The following is a 17,296-nucleotide window of genomic DNA, read 5'->3' on the forward strand; positions in this document are numbered from 1 at the left end:
GAGATCGCGCTGGCTATTCTATCGATCCGTTCGTCGCTATCCACCGATTTGTAAAAATTTGGTTCAGGTACTGCCGGATATTGATTTGGTAATAGGGTGGTGCTCCATATTTTTGAAACCATAATATATTCGCAGACACTTGTTCCCTTGTTATTTAAGTTTGTCAAATTTGGCACGAGATTATGTTGGGATATTTCTAAATATTTAAATCAATACAAATTACTATCAATGTATAAGAGACCTAAGATATACTTTCCAATAATTCCTGCCCAAATATTAACTTTTTCAGAATATTGCGTATGTTCTTCTCTCATCCAGTGAGGATTTTCATTAGACCAATAGCAGCAATTGTAAATGTGATCTCATCAGAAAACAAAACATCTTCTAATTGGATCACATTGTTATCTAACAACACTGCCATCATTTGTTTCCAAATATACGTTCTTTTATAGAAATCGTTGTCTATGAGCTCCTGCATTGGTATCATTTCATAGGAATCCATTTTATTTTCCTTTAATATTCAAAAAATTGATGTATGGCTAACACTGAACTGGCTGCTTGTCTATCAAAATTATGTGGGTTCTCTTGAAACTAAAGCATAATATCCAATTTCATATAATCACTTACTGCATTGTGAGCTACTTTTTTAGAAATAATAATGTACAGGGGGTTGCATTTAAAATAAGAAAGTTGGTATTGGCCACTGTCTCATGACATATCCTGTATAATTTGTTTTTGAAAAATATCCATATTTAAAAATACAAATCAACATTTCCAAGAATTTTTTTCAACACCCCCTCATTTCTATATTAACGAATTTATTTCATTTGGTCATTCCACACTGTATAGCTGCTTTGTGGCAAGAGAAAAACGGTGATAGGAAAGGTGATGACTGATCCACCTTGTGGAAAAGCTCTAGATATATATTGTCAGATTTCATAAGAATGAAGATAAAGAAAGTAAGATCCTTATTATCTAGTTTTATTATGTTTCTTCATTTACAATATTTAACAAATTATTAACAGCATGATGATTTTCTAATTCATTTATTAAATTGTCTAATGGTGCACCGCCTTCAAAAAATACTTTTAAATTATGTACATTGATACCTAGTCTATGATCAGTGATTCGATCCTGATTAAAATTGTAAGTTCTAATTTTTTCATTTCTATTTCTTGTCTTGACTTGACTTTTTTTAGCAGCTTCTATTTTGTTGCTTTGCATATCCACTTCCCTTTGATAAAGTATGGCTCTCAATTTAGCCATTGCTAGTTTCCTATTTTTGATTTGTGATCTATCAACTTGACATTCTACAGATATTCCAGATGGCAAATGAACAATTCTCACTGCACTTTCTGTTTTATTAACATGTTGTCCTCCAGCTCCCGAAGCCCTTTTTGTTTCTATCTTCAAATCACTAGGATTTATATTTATATCTATATCAGAAGGTTGAGGAAGTGCTATCACTGAGATTGTACTTGTGTGTATTCTTCCGCCTTTTTCGGTAGTAGGTGTTCTCTGAACTCTATGCACACCAGCTTCGTGTTTAAAGTAACGAAACACCGAATCACCATTTACTAGTGCTGATGCAAAACGTATTCCACCAAGATCTGTTTCTGCATATTCCGCCAATTCATAACTCCAACCTAAAATTAATTATTATAAGGTAAAATAGTTGAAGTGCTTTGTTGTCAGAAATTTTTGAAATTCACAAATTCAGGATTCATATAATAATAAATATCAAGCATTAAAAGTAAGTATGCCTAATGGCCCATCTCCAGGCGGTGGGGAGGAAGGCGAGCGGAACCGGACTCCTCCCAGAGTAAAAAAAATATGTTTTATAAAAAAATCGAATAATTTATACCTTGTGAGATATAACTAGAAGCTGATTGTAATGCCTCAGGAAGTTTCATGGACTTATGTCACTGATTTATACCTTTTATTACATGTTAATGTGCATCCAAGACTAAAGGATGTACTTTTGAATAAAAGTGCCAAAAATTTAGTAATACGCTACAGAATAGAAACAATAGTGATGACAGGACACATCATGAAAAGGATACCTACAAAAATGGTGAGGAGGATAACACAATGGATACCTCTATCTACACCAGAATCCTAGAAATAATAGACTGGAAAGCAAAAACAGAAAAGAATGGAGAAAGCTTACAAATCAAGTCAGAACCAATAAAAAACTATAACAAAAGGACAAGGGGAGTAATTTATGCCAAAAAATGATTTGTAGGTGCACAAAGTGCTAATGATGAAAATAATTGAAGGGAAAGATGTACTGAATTCTTAGTACCTTTATAATCTATAAAATGACAATACATATCAAACATTTCTTTAGCGAATAACATAGCTTCTTGTCCTCCAACACCTGCTTGTACTTCTAAAACAATTGAGTTGTAAAAATCTTCTCTATCTGTGGGTAATAAATTCTGTAATAACTGTTTATCCAGTTGTTCCAACATCTTTTCATAATTATGCTTTTCTTCTTTGGCTAGTTTCCTGATATCGGTATCATTATCCTTAAAAAGATCTTCTAAGCTATTGATATTATTGACCAACAATTGACGTTTGTTTAATATTTGTATTATAGGTAGCAATTCATTTTTTCTTTCATTGTTGATACCATCTCTATTCAATATATCAAATTCTAATTGTAATTTTTTGATGTAGTTGTTCAAAGAGATTCCATTAACTTTTAGATCGATTTCATTATTATGAATTATACCATATTTTTTTATAGAAATGGCGTTATTTCTAGCTCCCCTTAGTACTCGTAACAACCTTACCGACTTGAATAAAAACATGTATACTTAATGCCAGTTGAACACTTAATAAACAAAATGTATTAATGTTCTAGTAAAGAAATATTGAATCGTATTAAAACTTCTAAGATTAAAACCAATTATTTAAATCGTAAACAAATTATATTTTTCTTGAAAAGTTAGGTTATCTAAATGTCTTGTTCTGTCTCTGAAACAACCAACATTAGTGTAGGTACTTTGTCCCATAATGATGTCATGTCATGACCGACATTAACAGGTAAAAATATAAGAAAATGTCAGTATAACCTATATAAATACGCGCGAAAAATGATAAAAATTTTCTGGAAAAAATATTGATAATTGCAGATAAATGAAGCAATCTTATCTCGAATTATGCCACAGGTATTTAAACGTGTGTAAATGACATGAAACTAATAAAATGATTATTTTATCCTTGTTTGAACTATCATTAAATTGAACATTTTAGGATATAAGAAGATTTTTTTCGGTAATATCGAATAAAAATACTACATCCAAAACACCCGAGACTAAAAAGAAGGTCAAACGTTTGGTAGACTCTGATGATGACGATGACATTATTGTGTCTACTCCGGAACAAAGCAAAAAGAAAATTGAGAAAAGTAAAAGAAAATCTGAAAAAGCCATAGTAATTGTTTCAGATTCTGATGTGGAACCGGATAAAAAAGAAATAAAGTTGAAACCAGTGGACATTAATGATGTATTTAGTGATAAACCGATTAAACAGAATATTGGGACTCTTCCTAGAGGGGATGCAGTCAAAGTTGAATCAAAACTATTGAACAAACCTAATAAAAAGAAAAAGGTAAATTATATTGGAAAAAATTTTTTCAGTGGCTTTTATGTTACATGTTTTGCAGTAAGGAAGTTGAGAATATTAACCCCTAATTAACCAAAAAAAAATTTTATGTGAAAAGAATACAATTTCAACATTGTTATAAAGCAATATCCAGCCTAATCCACAACCTCAAAAATTTCCATTTGTTACCACCCTTGATAAAACTCCTCTTTTGGTGGATAATTTTGACATATTGCACTTTTATTCCATGAAAAGAATACATTTTACTCTTTAATAAATAAGTGTTATAGCTTACAATCCCATGTAAATGATAAATATCAATAAAACGATTTTTTCTTAGCTTTTACATTGATATTTTCAATTCTCGATTATATTTGAGTGTAAAGAGTTATTGCAGCATAGAATACAATGCCGCTTGAATTATCTCAATTGTGCACACATTGGCCTGTTTAGTGCGTTCAAATTAACTTGAGCATATAAGATAAGGAGTTAATTCAGTATCAGTTATATCAAGAATCGAGTTTATAATAGTTTCGCGTTTTCTAAATTACATTATATTAAGTATTTTTAGAAAATAGACCTAATATAATGTTGCTAACAATCAATTATGTTTTATCTAATTGTAGAAGATAATATGTGCTAATATGAAACGAGTTAAATATTTCAATATTCATGTCATTAGATATTATTACTTAATTGCTTTTTTGAACAAATTAATAATTATTATTCAATCCAAATACAAGTATGTGTATATATAAGTTTAATTTTCAGGTAAAAACTGAAGTTGGCGTACATAATGATGAAGCTTTTGAGAAAACTCTATTGGAACTAGATGATGGTTTATTGTCAGATAATTTGGAGCTTTTAGAGCAATCTCTTAATGATGCTTTGGAAGAAAATACCAAAACTAAAAAACGTAAAAGTCCAAATGAAAAAACAAAAACTAAAAGGCCCGAAACAGATGGTAAAGATGAGGAAATTAAATCTAAACAGAAAAAATTTGAAACTGATTTACATCCCGATGAGGCGTTTAAGAAAACTCTAAAAAATTTGGATGAAGAAAGTTACAAAAACAAAAAAACTAAAGTATCTCCTAAAGCGACAGATTCTGGAAGTAAACAAAGTAGTTCGAATGAAGATACTCCTAATAAACCGAAAGATAATAAGAAAAATAAAAGGCAACGAACTCCCTCAGAAGGTATAATTTGTAATTCATATGAAGATTTTGTCACATAAGCTCTAAGATATCATTTGGTTTTTTGTATATATTTCATAATAGATAATCGTAATAGTTGACCATGCTTTTTTCTAATAGACTGAGACAATACATTTTTGATTCTTTAGCAAATGACATCAAAATATCAAAACTATCAAAAAATTACTTAGTGGTGTTGGAATTTGAAACAAAGATGTGGTTACTGAGATATTGAGCCAATATATTTGATGAATCAAAATGTATATATTAAAATGGCAAGCCTTTCAAAAACCATAATTTGAAGAAGTACTATGAGATGGAAATTTTTTATTGTATGATTAATTGAAATGTTAACCATTATTCAAAGATAAGTAAATAATGCTCAACAAATAATTCTTTTTGAACTCACAAAAAGTTATAAACAAAACATAACAAATTGAGAATATTCTGAATTATTGAGAAATCCAAATAAAAGCAATGAAATGAAGGCATAGATTCACAAAAAGAAGTGAATAGGAATATCTCTATTTTCAGCCAGAGGTATATAATAGTTGGTCCACTTTTGTTCCTCATATATGTCTTTGATATATGTGACAGTGTCTTTCACTCTCACATTCAATCATATGCTGATGACACTCAAGTTCTGCACTTCTTTGACCCTGCAGATCCAGAAGCAGTAGCTACACACCTAAATAGAGATCTGTTAATTATTCTTGAATATTCCACTGAGTATAATCTAAAACAGAATGCAAATAATACTGTGTGTCTTCTTAAAAAAGCTTAAAACATTCGACTCCTGAGGGAAAAACTTGTTTTTTGTGAAAAAAAAAAACATAATTTACATGGGAGACATAAAAATCTGCTAACCATGCCTCGGCATAAATATGCGCTTTTTTTTAAGGAAGTTTGACATATTTAGCTGTTAATAGTTATTATTATAATGCTTTCCACAACGACATTAAATTGTGTGGTATAAATTCCTTTAAACCTAAGTACAGAGCAATTTTGTTTAGTAAACAAATATATAACTGACTTTATCTTTTTTGGGTTTATGTAATTATTCAATCAATTTATAGTTGAGACTGTCTCAAGTTCTTTTGCATAGTTAAGCAGCTGGAAGTGGTTAGGTGGAAGAATAACGTATATGTTGAATCTTGCTACTCCTGTTGCATGATATGTGTTGTATACTTTGTAAATTGTATTTTGTCACATATCAGACCAAAAAAGATGATTTATTATTATTATTTTATAATTACCACTGTTTTATTGACCTAACTTTGGTTAAAACACAGTTATTTTAAAATTTAATAATTGTGTGTGCAGGATCTACTCCGAAAAAACCAAAACTGGACGAATCTAACTCAGAAATTGACCCCGATCAAGAAAGATTTGAAAAAAAAAGGTATTCGGCTATGTTATACCAAAAGTATTTGAACAGAAGCGGCCCAAAAATGCACGGACAAAAAGAAATACCAAAGGTAAGTAGGATGGACGAAAATCCATTGAACAATACAATCAGTAAAGTTAGAATTTCTGGAACCGTTGGTAATATTCATACTGACAGACTGTTTACTTTATCACTACACCAATACTCACAATTACACTATCTGACAAACGATTTGCTAACCAAGCTATTGTCTTCAGGTAAACTTCAGTCTCTGAAGATAATAACTTGGTTATCAAAACGCGCGTCAGACAGTGTAATTGTGAGTGTTCTGGTGGTGGTAGTGTAATCAGTGTTTCATTAAAAATACAATCAGCTATATAAGTTTTAAAATAATTGTTTCAAATTAGATTTAAAAGTTTGACTTGTATAATTCTGTAAAAATTCAAATTCCTTATAAATGAAATTGAAGTTTTACTCAAGACGATATTTGCGTCACACTTCTCACTACCACCCAGATTCATATTTACTTTAACTAGAATTCTTAACCCCAATGTGTTATTGTTTAATTTTTTGTTTAAGGGAAAATCTAATTGTTTAACTGGTCTCACATTTTTACGTACTGGTGTATTAGATTCATTAGAAGGTGAAGAATTTCTGAATCTAGCAAAAGAACACGGTGGTAGAGTCGTACATGCTGTTTCAAGTAAGATAATAATTTCAAATTTTTTTTATTAAAATTAATTGCTTCATTGATTGTAGAGAAAGTTAATTATGTAGTAGTTGGTGAGGATCCTGGTCCAGCAAAACTAGAAAAAGCTCGTGGCTATAAAATACCCGAAATAAACGAAGATGAATTTTTTGATTTGATTTTAGTCAAATCTGGATTAAAACCAAAGTATTCTAAAAAATCTCAAGATTCTTACGATTCGGGAGTGTATTCATTTGAGGATGATGATAAACAGGATAAGAAAAAACAAAAGGATTGTGATGAAGTATCAGAAAAGAAGAAAAAGAAACATAAAATTGAAGAACAAGATAAAAAATTTGATGAGTTCAAAAAAGTAGCTAAGACAACTTCAGTTGCGGTAAATATAAATTGTGATATTAATTTTTAAATTATTACTACTTTTTTATCAACATGAAAATGATAACTACTACTGTTCAACACCCAGATCTCGCTATCGTACATGACAACCGGATGTAGAATTGCCACCTCGTTAGACCTATGAAATTCGATACCTTGGTTCACAATTGTTCAAATTACATTTTTTATCAAAAAATCTAAACTTCTTGATTATTTTCATTGCAAAGAATTGTTTAAAGGTTTAATTTATTTGAAAGGTCTGTTTTAAAACTATTCAGTACTTACATAATATGAATAAAGCTTACACAATGAATAACGTTGATGCGTTTTTTTCGTTACACTCATTGCTTAACAACAAAATGATAAATAATATGTATAAAAGAACTAAGAATCTCTTGACTTAAGGTCGATAATAAATGGTTCTTCACTCTTTTCAAGAAAGAAAAGCTTCTCTCACCTGAACAACTATACACTGGTGTACACAGCCAAAGAAAAAGATGAAATATAGCTTTGAAAGTGTACGCATTCCTGAACTAATTACGATTTTAAACCAATTCTACAAGAAATCACAATTTCAAGCTAAATCCTCTATATGCTTAATTCCAACGCCTTTTTTTAAAATACTTGCATTCTCTTGCTCTTGTTCGGCTCATCAAAACTATTCGCTTCAGTGTGAACAATAATTTTTTTCAGTCTTCAATCAGTATCAAAATAAAACAAAATTTGCCGCCCTGGTCTACTGCCCATTTAGACGGCTGTTAGTATTTCAGAAAAACTAAGATCGGCTCCAGATAAGGATATATTCTCCAATTGTAGGTATCAGCCTCTACATAGATAATGTTAGACGTTTCATCTTTCATATTAAAACAGTAAACATACAGTTGGTTATTAACCCCATAACCTAGGAGGCATCAGCAAATAACTCATGAAGCCATTGAAAGAGTAGTTTGGCAGCTTTTTGTGTGTGATCCAAGTTTTACAAACTCAAATTATATTGTAATGGACAAATACAATTTTTCGGTTATTTTTTATCAAGTACCTCTAGTTGAATATAAGTTTATCAAAACATTTCCTTGACACTGTTATACTTTGGGGTCGCCCTAAAAACTCAAAACATCTACCTTGAATATTTTCTGAAACAACATTTAGTATAAAAGTCTCATGATTCAACATTAAAATCTAACAATTTATAAATTTCAGATACTTAACGTTACTGCTATTTATTCAACAACTTTTACAGAATGAAAAAGAAGATCAAAGTCACACCAAAACAGAGTCGAAAAGGGACAAAACTAATAAAGGAAACTCAAAGACATCATCATTCTGGACTAATTCTTCCAAACCTAGTAAATCTATAAAATCTAAATCTCCTTCAAAGGCAAGTGTTAATTCATCAGAATCTACTGAAAATCGTAAAAATATCGACTCAATCCAATCTGTAAACTTTTATTCAAATAATAGAGAAAAATCTGTAGAATCTCTATCTGTTTCATCAGAAAAAGATGAAGCAACAGTATCTTTGTCTCCAACTAACTCGATGGCATGGACTGATAAATATAAACCAATCGATACAAAAGGTATAATTGGTCAACAAGGGGACGGCAGTAACATGAATAAGTTAAGCACATGGTTATCTAACTGGTATAGAAATCAATTACCTGCAGTGAGAAAGAAGATACCCCGACCCTCTCCTTGGGCTAAAAATGATAATGGAGCGTATTATAAAGCTGCTTTGTTGAGTGGACCACCAGGAGTTGGTAAGTAGTATCACTAAAACAGTAATGATTGATTAGATTCAATATTGTTTGTCTTGGTAAAATAAGTTATTATTATATTATTATATCAAAAATGCAATATGTAGGATGCATTTAAATTTATTATATTGTCCCTTTCAAATTCATAATTAATTAAAATATTTCTTATTCCCATTTTCATGAATTTTTTCCATCTCTTCTATCGACTGTGACTAAAAGTGCTAAGCTGGAAAGGAAAATTCAAATGAAGTTAGGGTTAGGTTAGGAAATATGGTTATAGTTCATTGAGTTGTTGGTCAAACATTTCATTGTGATTGTTATGGTGTAACATCCATGAATTTTCTTTTCACTAATTTTGTCTTTTCATCGAATTTTTTCTCTTAAATGTCGTATAAAATTGAGAAAATATTCTTTATTAACTGTTTCACCTTTTGAGGTGCTTAATACTTCTATACCAGAAATAAATTGTCGTTTCAATTTTGATCCACTTCGACTTTTGGTTTCGGTTCACTTGGAAGAGGCCTTTATTGCAAATATATATCTCATCTTCAGTTACAGCTTTTTATTTTTATGAATGTAAGATGTGTAACATGAAATGAATTGGCTCGTTAAATACAGAAATTTCAGTAACTAGCTTTCACAATTAAACTTCAGTCATAATTTCCTTTCCATCAGTGATGGATGACCAGCAAAGATGAGACAAATTATCTACCATACCACAAACTTTTTTAATTTCTTTGTAACCCTCAGGATCACTTTTTTGATAAACCTTACGTAACATTTTTAACTCTTCTGTACTTGAAATTCTATTTATAAGAATGTTATATTATTGTATCTTTTCATTGCAAAAATCACAAAACACATTTCAAATGAACTACCAAAATTAAATCATAGTTGACATTCATACTCAGTGTAGTGTAAATGAAGAACAAACTGACTGTAGTGTAGTATTATAACTTCTACAGATAATTTAACAAAAAATGAATTTTGTTGTTTACTTTTATTTTTTTTTCAGGTAAAACAACTACAGCAACCTTGGTATCCAAAGCGTTAGGTTTTGATGTAGTTGAATTTAACGCGTCTGATACTAGAAGTAAAAAGTTATTACAAGAAGAAGTAGCTCAACTTTTAAGCACAACTACAATTGCAGGTTATGCAGCAGGTAAAAAGATTAACTTTGTATTTATTTTATTTTTTTATTTGCACATAAATCAGCAATCAGAATTAAGTTCTTTCTCTTTGGGGTTCTAATAAAGGTTGTGTTTTATGCTTCTCTTGTCCCTCTAGTCAATCATGATATTTTCTGCAATCCTTCTGGACTTCTGGTATGTATCAATCGATACATACCAAGGATAGCAATTCTTGATTTACTGGAACAACCCCAAAGTTCTATGCCATAAGTCCATATTGGTTTTATCACAGTCTTATAAATTAACAACTTGTTGTCCATGGTTAATTTAGATTTTATTCCTAATAACCAATATAACTCTTTGGAGCGCAAATCAATTTGTTTCATATTTTTGACTATGAGCTATATTCAGTTTAGCTTTGAATCCAGGTGTATTTTCCAATATAATGGACTGAATGGGTTTCTGGTATTTTTACATTATTTATAATGACTGATGGACATTGGTTCATTCTCAAACTGAATGTTTTTTCTGCAGATTTATTTTCATTAATTTTTATTTTCTACTTCCTTATCCAATCTTTAATATTTTCAAGTGGTGTTGGAGTTGAGCTGGATCTTTGTGGCTGGATAAAATGACTGTATCATTTGTAAATGTTCCTATTACATTATTTTCTATCGTAGGGAGATTTGATGTATGTAATTTATATTATTTAAATTTAAAAAGGCATTTCGAAATTTGTCTCCAGGTAAAGCAAGGACTGACAGAAAGAGGGTTCTTCTAATGGACGAAGTTGATGGTATGGCAGGCAATGAAGATAGGGGTGGGATTCAGGAATTGATAAATTTAATAAAAACAACAAGCGTTCCAATTATTTGTATGTGTAATGACAGAAATCACCAAAAGATGAGATCGTTGGTGAATTACTGCTTTGATTTGAGATTTGCTAAACCTAGACTCGAACAAATTAGGGTAATGTATAATTTTTATTAATTTACTAACAATTGCTATTTACTATATAAGTAATAGTACTACTAATCACTTCCCCAGTAAATAATTGTTGTATTAGGTACATTCGAAATTGAACTCCCAGTTATAACATCATGTCAAAGTTTCCCGATTCAAATCTACTGATATTTTAAGTTTCTCATAAAATATACAGGTTCTTTCTAATTTTCAATGTGGTTTCTACCCACAAACCACAAACGTTGATTAATCTGTTGTTGGATATAGAATAATTGAACACCATCATTACCTAAAATTATCTTCTTCATGACAAAATGATTATAGAATCTCGGTGATTGGTTTTTTGTTGTATTAATAAATTAAGTTTATTATTCCTTCTTATGCACCATGCTTCTTAAATGTATGTTTGATGGTTCTTTTCTTATTTGTATCAAATATTTTGTTTGTATTTTCTTCAACAATATCTGGTTTTAATAGTCCTGTTCGTATGTATCTGGTTGCCTTACCAAATTGTTACTTTGTTTTTGTTATATTAGGTTTGTTTTATGGTTTCCAATAAATATAAGTTATTATTATCCCATTTCACAAATTCATTCTTGACTAATTCTAGGAATCTGGATTTTTTGTTTTATGTGGTTTCATAATTTATCTTACAAATTTACTCTCGCTAACCTCTTTTGAAATATTTGTTTCATAATATTTTGTTCCCATTGACTACTACAGTTACAAGTGCTCCTTTTCTACTTTGATCTTTGATTCACTAACCATATATATGTACTTATTATTATCATTGCTTTAGACTTTCGTGTGGAATTTTATTTTATTGCTTGTAGAGCCATATAGAAGCATATTTCTAGTAAATTTTTTAAAATATAATTCGTAAATTCATTATATATATACACATTTTACATTATTTTTACCAAAGCATTAGCTGACTTTGATAATTTTTAGGGCGCAATGATGTCGATTTGTTTCAAGGAAGGCTTGAAAATATCACCAAACGTACTTTCAGAAATAATTGCAGGTACAGGCTGTGACATTCGTCAAAGTTTGAATCATCTCACTATGTGGGCGGCTCAAAACAAAAATATGTCTCTAGAAGAAGTTCAAAGTAAAGCGAAAGAAGCCAAAAAGGATACAGTTCTCGGGCCTTGGGAAGTTGTTAGGATGGTATTTACAGAATCTGAACAGAAGAATATGACAGTATCAGATAAGATTAGATTATTCTATTATGATTACAGTATGGGGCCTCTTTTTGTACAAGAGAATTATTTGGGTATTACTCCTAAATGTCCTAAGTGAGTACACAATTTTTTTGGTCATTTACAATAAAAAAAAAATAATTAACTTGTACTTTTACCATTGAAAAAAGAAATAAAATAAATGTAAAAGCTTAACATTGAAGCTTCAGCCCGGTTTAAATATTTGCTACAATGGCCACTTTTCAAAAAATACAATAGTGTATGTTTTAGATCTGAAGTTATGAAACGTGTTGCTTTGGCAGCTGATTCAATCAGTAAGGGCGATTTGGTTGATGCCAAAATAAGGAGTTCAAATAATTGGTCCTTATTAGAATCTCAAGCTATGTACTCATCAGTTTTACCAGGTTATTACATGTCCGGTCATGTTTCATCTAGAATCAACTTTCCAGGATGGTTGGGCAAAAATTCTTCTGCAAATAAGAGAAAGCGAATGCTCAATGAGTTACATGTTCACACTAGAATGAGGTGAGTACTCATTATTATTTTCATGAAATTTGAGACTCATTAGATAGCAAATAATAGCACAATATGAGGTCTGAGCAAATAATACGGCTCTTTACGAGCAGTGCAGTTTATTTCATATGGTTCATTGTAAAATAGTTGGCGGCCAAGGGTCGTTAAGCACATAGGCTCCTTTGAAAATCCAAGCAGGCTTGAACCTTTTAACGAATGATAGCTCCAGTCACTTCGTCAATGGAATCCAGCAGATCTTCTTACGTGATAGCGGTATTGGGTTGCCCCGCTCGACTCATGGCCAGCTACAGTTTTGATCGTCTCACCGATTTTCCGTAGCAAGAACGGGGATGTACTGAGGATGCAATTTTAAAGCTTTTGGAGCCAACTCTTAGAGCAAGGGGATCTTGTTCTTTTAATAAGATTTATCTGGACATACGGGTTGAAAGCTCTAAGTGGAGAAGGGTTGGAGGTCGAGGCAACCTTAGGATCCGCCGACGTTGGGCACTGAGTTGTCTCGGCAGCCTTGGCCTTCTTCCTTTTTTCTGTTTGTCTCAGCGCCATTCATGCTGCGGCGTTTGAGCCGGGTATTGGCAATGGTCAGAGCTTCGACGTCGGTAAAAACTGATGCTTTGGAGATAGTGGGCTCCATGGCCAAAGTCCTATGGGTGAAGAGGAGGATTTGACATAATTTTGCTGGAATATCTGGAACCGTTGGTGATATTCATATTGAACACACTGTTTACACTACCACTATAACTAACACTCACACTTACCACACAATTATTTTAAAAAATTGAGATAACTGTAACTTTCATTAGAAACTACAAAATGTGAGAATTTTACTAAAATATGTTACTGTTGAGCGATTAGACACGTAGAACGTTTCTTTTTCAGTACATCTGGCAACGTTGTGGCCATGAAACTCGATTATTTGGTGCCGTTAAGAAACGCAATAATTACACCTCTTTTAAAATATGGCGTTGATGGTATCCAACAATCAATAGCGGTTATGGACGCTTACACTTTATTGAGAGAAGATCTGACTAATATTTTAGAATTATGTCACTGGAAAGATGATAAAAATCCATTTAATGACATTGATTCGAAGGTAACTATCATCATCATTTTTGTTTCAAATAATACAATGTTGCAAAAAAAAAAATTAATATTCAATAAGCTATTTAGTCAAGTAGCTTCGTTTAGCATTGTAATTAAAACTAAAAGTCTAATGGAGTATTTTTACTATTCTTGTTTACTCTTGTTCTTTATAAATAGTAAATAATATTAGTGACAATCAAAGTAGAGTTTTTTTAAAACAATTCAATTTAAGTTTTAATTTAGTGTAAAAACTTTCAAGGTGAAGTCGGCATTCACGAGGGCGTACAATAAAATAGGACATAAGTTACCGTTTGCTCCCGGAGCTGGTTTTTCCAAAAAGAAGTCTCGAGATGATAATCCAGAAAATGAAGATAATATACTCGAATCTGATGAAGATGATGAACAAGAAGACAATGAAGATGTAAACGTTGATTCTTTGATAAAAGTGAGTAATTGGTTTTATCATAAAATGCCAATATCTTTTTTCATATTTTTATTAGATTGGAAAAACAAGCAAAAAAGAAACCACCAAACCCAGTACAAGCAAAACAAAAGGAAAAGCCAAGAAACAGAAGTAGTATATTTTGTTTCATTTAAATTTTTAATTTTAAAATTTTCATGTTCTTCATACATCTGTTTTGTTTTTGATTTTTTATATACATAAAATAATTATTTCCATAATGGTTTTTAAATATAAATCTAAGCGTTTGAAAATTTTTTGTTTTTGTATGATAAAGCTATAGCCTCCTTATTTCAGCTCGACCACCTTGTATTTTCATAAATCTGCAACTTTTTTGGTACTTTAACAAAACAACTATAAAATATAGGTGAGCGTCAAAGTTTGAAATCTATGCTTAGGAGCATTTTAATAACTTAATAACGCGAATGATGTTAAAAAATTCAAATATTATACTTTACACATAGTACAAAAGTTTATAAAAAATGAATCTAATAACTTATCCAGTATTTTGATTTTTATAATTAGTTAGTCGAGATCATCTTGAAAATTAACGCGTACTTAAAAACAAAAAGTCCAGTCAATGCTAATGAGAAACTCATTCCAACCATAACAATTCAATATTAATACTTACTATTAATACAGAAGAAGTGCGCAGGTGCCAGATGATAGTTGCTACTGTGAATCCTACTGGTATGAATGCAGTGCTTCTCTCTACTCTACACAAATCACTATAGCAGTAGCCTCCATTCATATTTACATAACAACGAGCAAATGAAATTTATAATTTATTGACAGATTTTGATACTAGTGAATGTTTATTGGGCTCATGTGTTTTTGAGTGGTTCAAGATATATATGTACGGTTTTTGGGTTGTTTGACCGTCGTCGATTGTGACTTATCTTTTATTGTAGTTTGCTAGCAATTGAATCGATCACAGCTTCTGAATATGCCAGCCCCTCGTGTTGACGAAACGTCAAGAACAAGCCACAATAGACGACTGTCGAAAAGCCCAAAAACCATACATATATTAGACGATGTCCGGGATAATCTTATCCGATCTCACAATCGGTTAAGTATGCGTGTCAATTTGGCGACCTATGCTCAAAATGAGAAGCTTCTAAAAATGTTTGAACTGATACTTCGATTTCCATGGAAAACTACACAAAATTATTTGGAAGGATAATAAAATATGAAATGAAAAGAAGACCTCTAGTACTTTTTTTAATCAATGATATCCCTATATCGCTCCATGTGGACCATGTGGATATATATATATATATATATATATATATATATATATATATATGGGTGATTCCGTTCTAACTGTGATTTTTTGTATTCAAAATTTCAAGATTTTAAAATTTAACTTTTCTAACTTTTTTATGCATATTATTCATCTATTTTACTGTAAAAATAAAACTCTAAGAGGAATTTACTACAACTTCAAAGTATCACGAGCAAGACACAAATGTCGGATTTTGAGTTCCACGGTACTGACTCATTTATCCACGGTACTGACATGGTAACTTAAGATATTAAACAACAAGTGCATCAATTTTCCTCAGTTTGATCATAAACATTAGAATTTATAAGGTAATTAGTTTAAATCATTTGTTACGACAAAAAAAATTAATAATTTATCGGTAAATTCTAGGAATGGACATGACACGGTACTGACATGGTAACTTAAGATATTAAACAACAAGTGCATCAATTTTCCTCAGTTTGATCATAAACATTAGAATTTATAAGGTAATTAGTTTAAATCATTTGTTACGACAAAAAAAATTAATAATTTATCGGTAAATTCTAGGAATGGACATGACACGGTACTGACATGGTAACTTAAGATATTAAACAACAAGTGCATCAATTTTCCTCAGTTTGATCATAAACATTAGAATTTATAAGGTAATTAGTTTAAATCATTTGTTACGACAAAAAAAAATTAATAATTTATCGGTAAATTCTAGGAATGGACATGACACGGTACTGACATTCAAGTGATGTAGTATAAGTTTTCTTTAAGTGGCAAGTTATATTGTATAAAAATAATGTTTAAATATCTTAAGAATTATTCAATTAACACAAAATTTTTATTAATTGATTATTAATTAATGACTAGTACAAAAAAACAATACAGGACATTGAATATCACAGTTAGAACGGAATCACCCATATATATATATATATCCCTATATCGCTTCATGTGGACCATGTGGATATATATATATATATATATATATATATATATATATATATATATGTATATATATATATAAAAGGTTGGGAACTAAGGTTTTTCTCTTTTTACTGATAGAGAGCCCCTGATAAACCTACCTCCTATGCATTCGATAAATTTGAATATTTAGTTAATCCTCATCATAAATCGAGAAAGCTTCCAGAATTCCATGGTAGAAGGAATTGTTGAAAGCTTCAATTTCTAAATATATTTCTCATAATATTAAAAACCCTCCAAATTTGTCTGAATAATTCGTTCACATATAGTAACAGGTATTACTGAATAGTTGGTCTATCCTTGTATATAAAGTGCTATATATTTACCAATAATTTTCAAATACATCCGTTCCTCAAATAGTTTGTAATCTATAATCTAATCCTTTGTTTATAAAATCATCAATTTTTTGCTTTTTGACTTTTGTCAAGAACTAGCATCAAATTAAAAGTAAATAGGCTCAGTGACTAATAGTTTACTGCTACCATCAATTTAATTTCGAATCAAATTATTTCCCGACTTACGTAGGTATATTGATCAAACTTTATGTTGTTTTATCAATAATAGAAAAAAATGTCCCTTCCACATAAAATTAATTTTGTTATTAAAAACCATTTAGAAGGAAATTGTTAAAATAGATCAGTACCTTTTAGAAAAAT

At 30.6% G+C, this 17,296-nt stretch overlaps 2 protein-coding genes across 2 annotated transcripts; one reads left to right on the plus strand and one right to left on the minus strand.

Annotated features, from left to right (window-relative positions):
• Window positions 1-965: 965 nt before the first annotated feature.
• LOC130901059 (peptide chain release factor 1-like, mitochondrial) lies at window positions 966-2,997 on the minus strand. The gene is made up of 2 exons (XM_057812138.1): window positions 2,306-2,997; window positions 966-1,646 (listed from the first exon to the last, which is right to left on the minus strand). The coding sequence occupies exons 1-2, from the start codon at window positions 2,814-2,816 to the stop codon at window positions 985-987; spliced, it is 1,173 nt and encodes a 390-aa protein (XP_057668121.1). The 5' UTR covers window positions 2,817-2,997; the 3' UTR covers window positions 966-984.
• Window positions 2,984-14,655, plus strand: LOC130901058 (replication factor C subunit 1). Its single transcript, XM_057812137.1, has 14 exons — window positions 2,984-3,176; window positions 3,262-3,618; window positions 4,384-4,810; window positions 6,131-6,285; window positions 6,774-6,897; window positions 6,954-7,279; window positions 8,519-9,035; window positions 10,048-10,194; window positions 10,908-11,131; window positions 12,077-12,423; window positions 12,598-12,852; window positions 13,738-13,951; window positions 14,201-14,386; window positions 14,442-14,655. The coding sequence occupies exons 1-14, from the start codon at window positions 3,168-3,170 to the stop codon at window positions 14,517-14,519; spliced, it is 3,366 nt and encodes a 1,121-aa protein (XP_057668120.1). The 5' UTR covers window positions 2,984-3,167; the 3' UTR covers window positions 14,520-14,655.
• Window positions 14,656-17,296: the final 2,641 nt, after the last annotated feature.

Source organism: Diorhabda carinulata, chromosome X, assembly GCF_026250575.1.
Source record: "Diorhabda carinulata isolate Delta chromosome X, icDioCari1.1, whole genome shotgun sequence".
Taxonomy (NCBI): domain Eukaryota; kingdom Metazoa; phylum Arthropoda; class Insecta; order Coleoptera; family Chrysomelidae; genus Diorhabda; species Diorhabda carinulata.

Excerpts from the sequence above, each read along its gene's own strand:
- LOC130901058 (XM_057812137.1), top strand. Across the intron at positions 4,811-6,130 it reads GCAACGAACTCCCTCAGAAG|GATCTACTCCGAAAAAACCA; the intron begins GTATAATTTGTA and ends TTGTGTGTGCAG. Across the intron at positions 10,195-10,907 it reads AATTGCAGGTTATGCAGCAG|GTAAAGCAAGGACTGACAGA; the intron begins GTAAAAAGATTA and ends ATTTGTCTCCAG.
- LOC130901059 (XM_057812138.1), bottom strand. The coding sequence starts at position 2,816 with ATGTTTTTATTCAAGTCGGTAAGGTTGTTACGAGTACTAAGGGGAGCT. Across the intron at positions 1,647-2,305 it reads TCATTTTATAGATTATAAAG|GTTGGAGTTATGAATTGGCG; the intron begins GTACTAAGAATT and ends AATTAATTTTAG.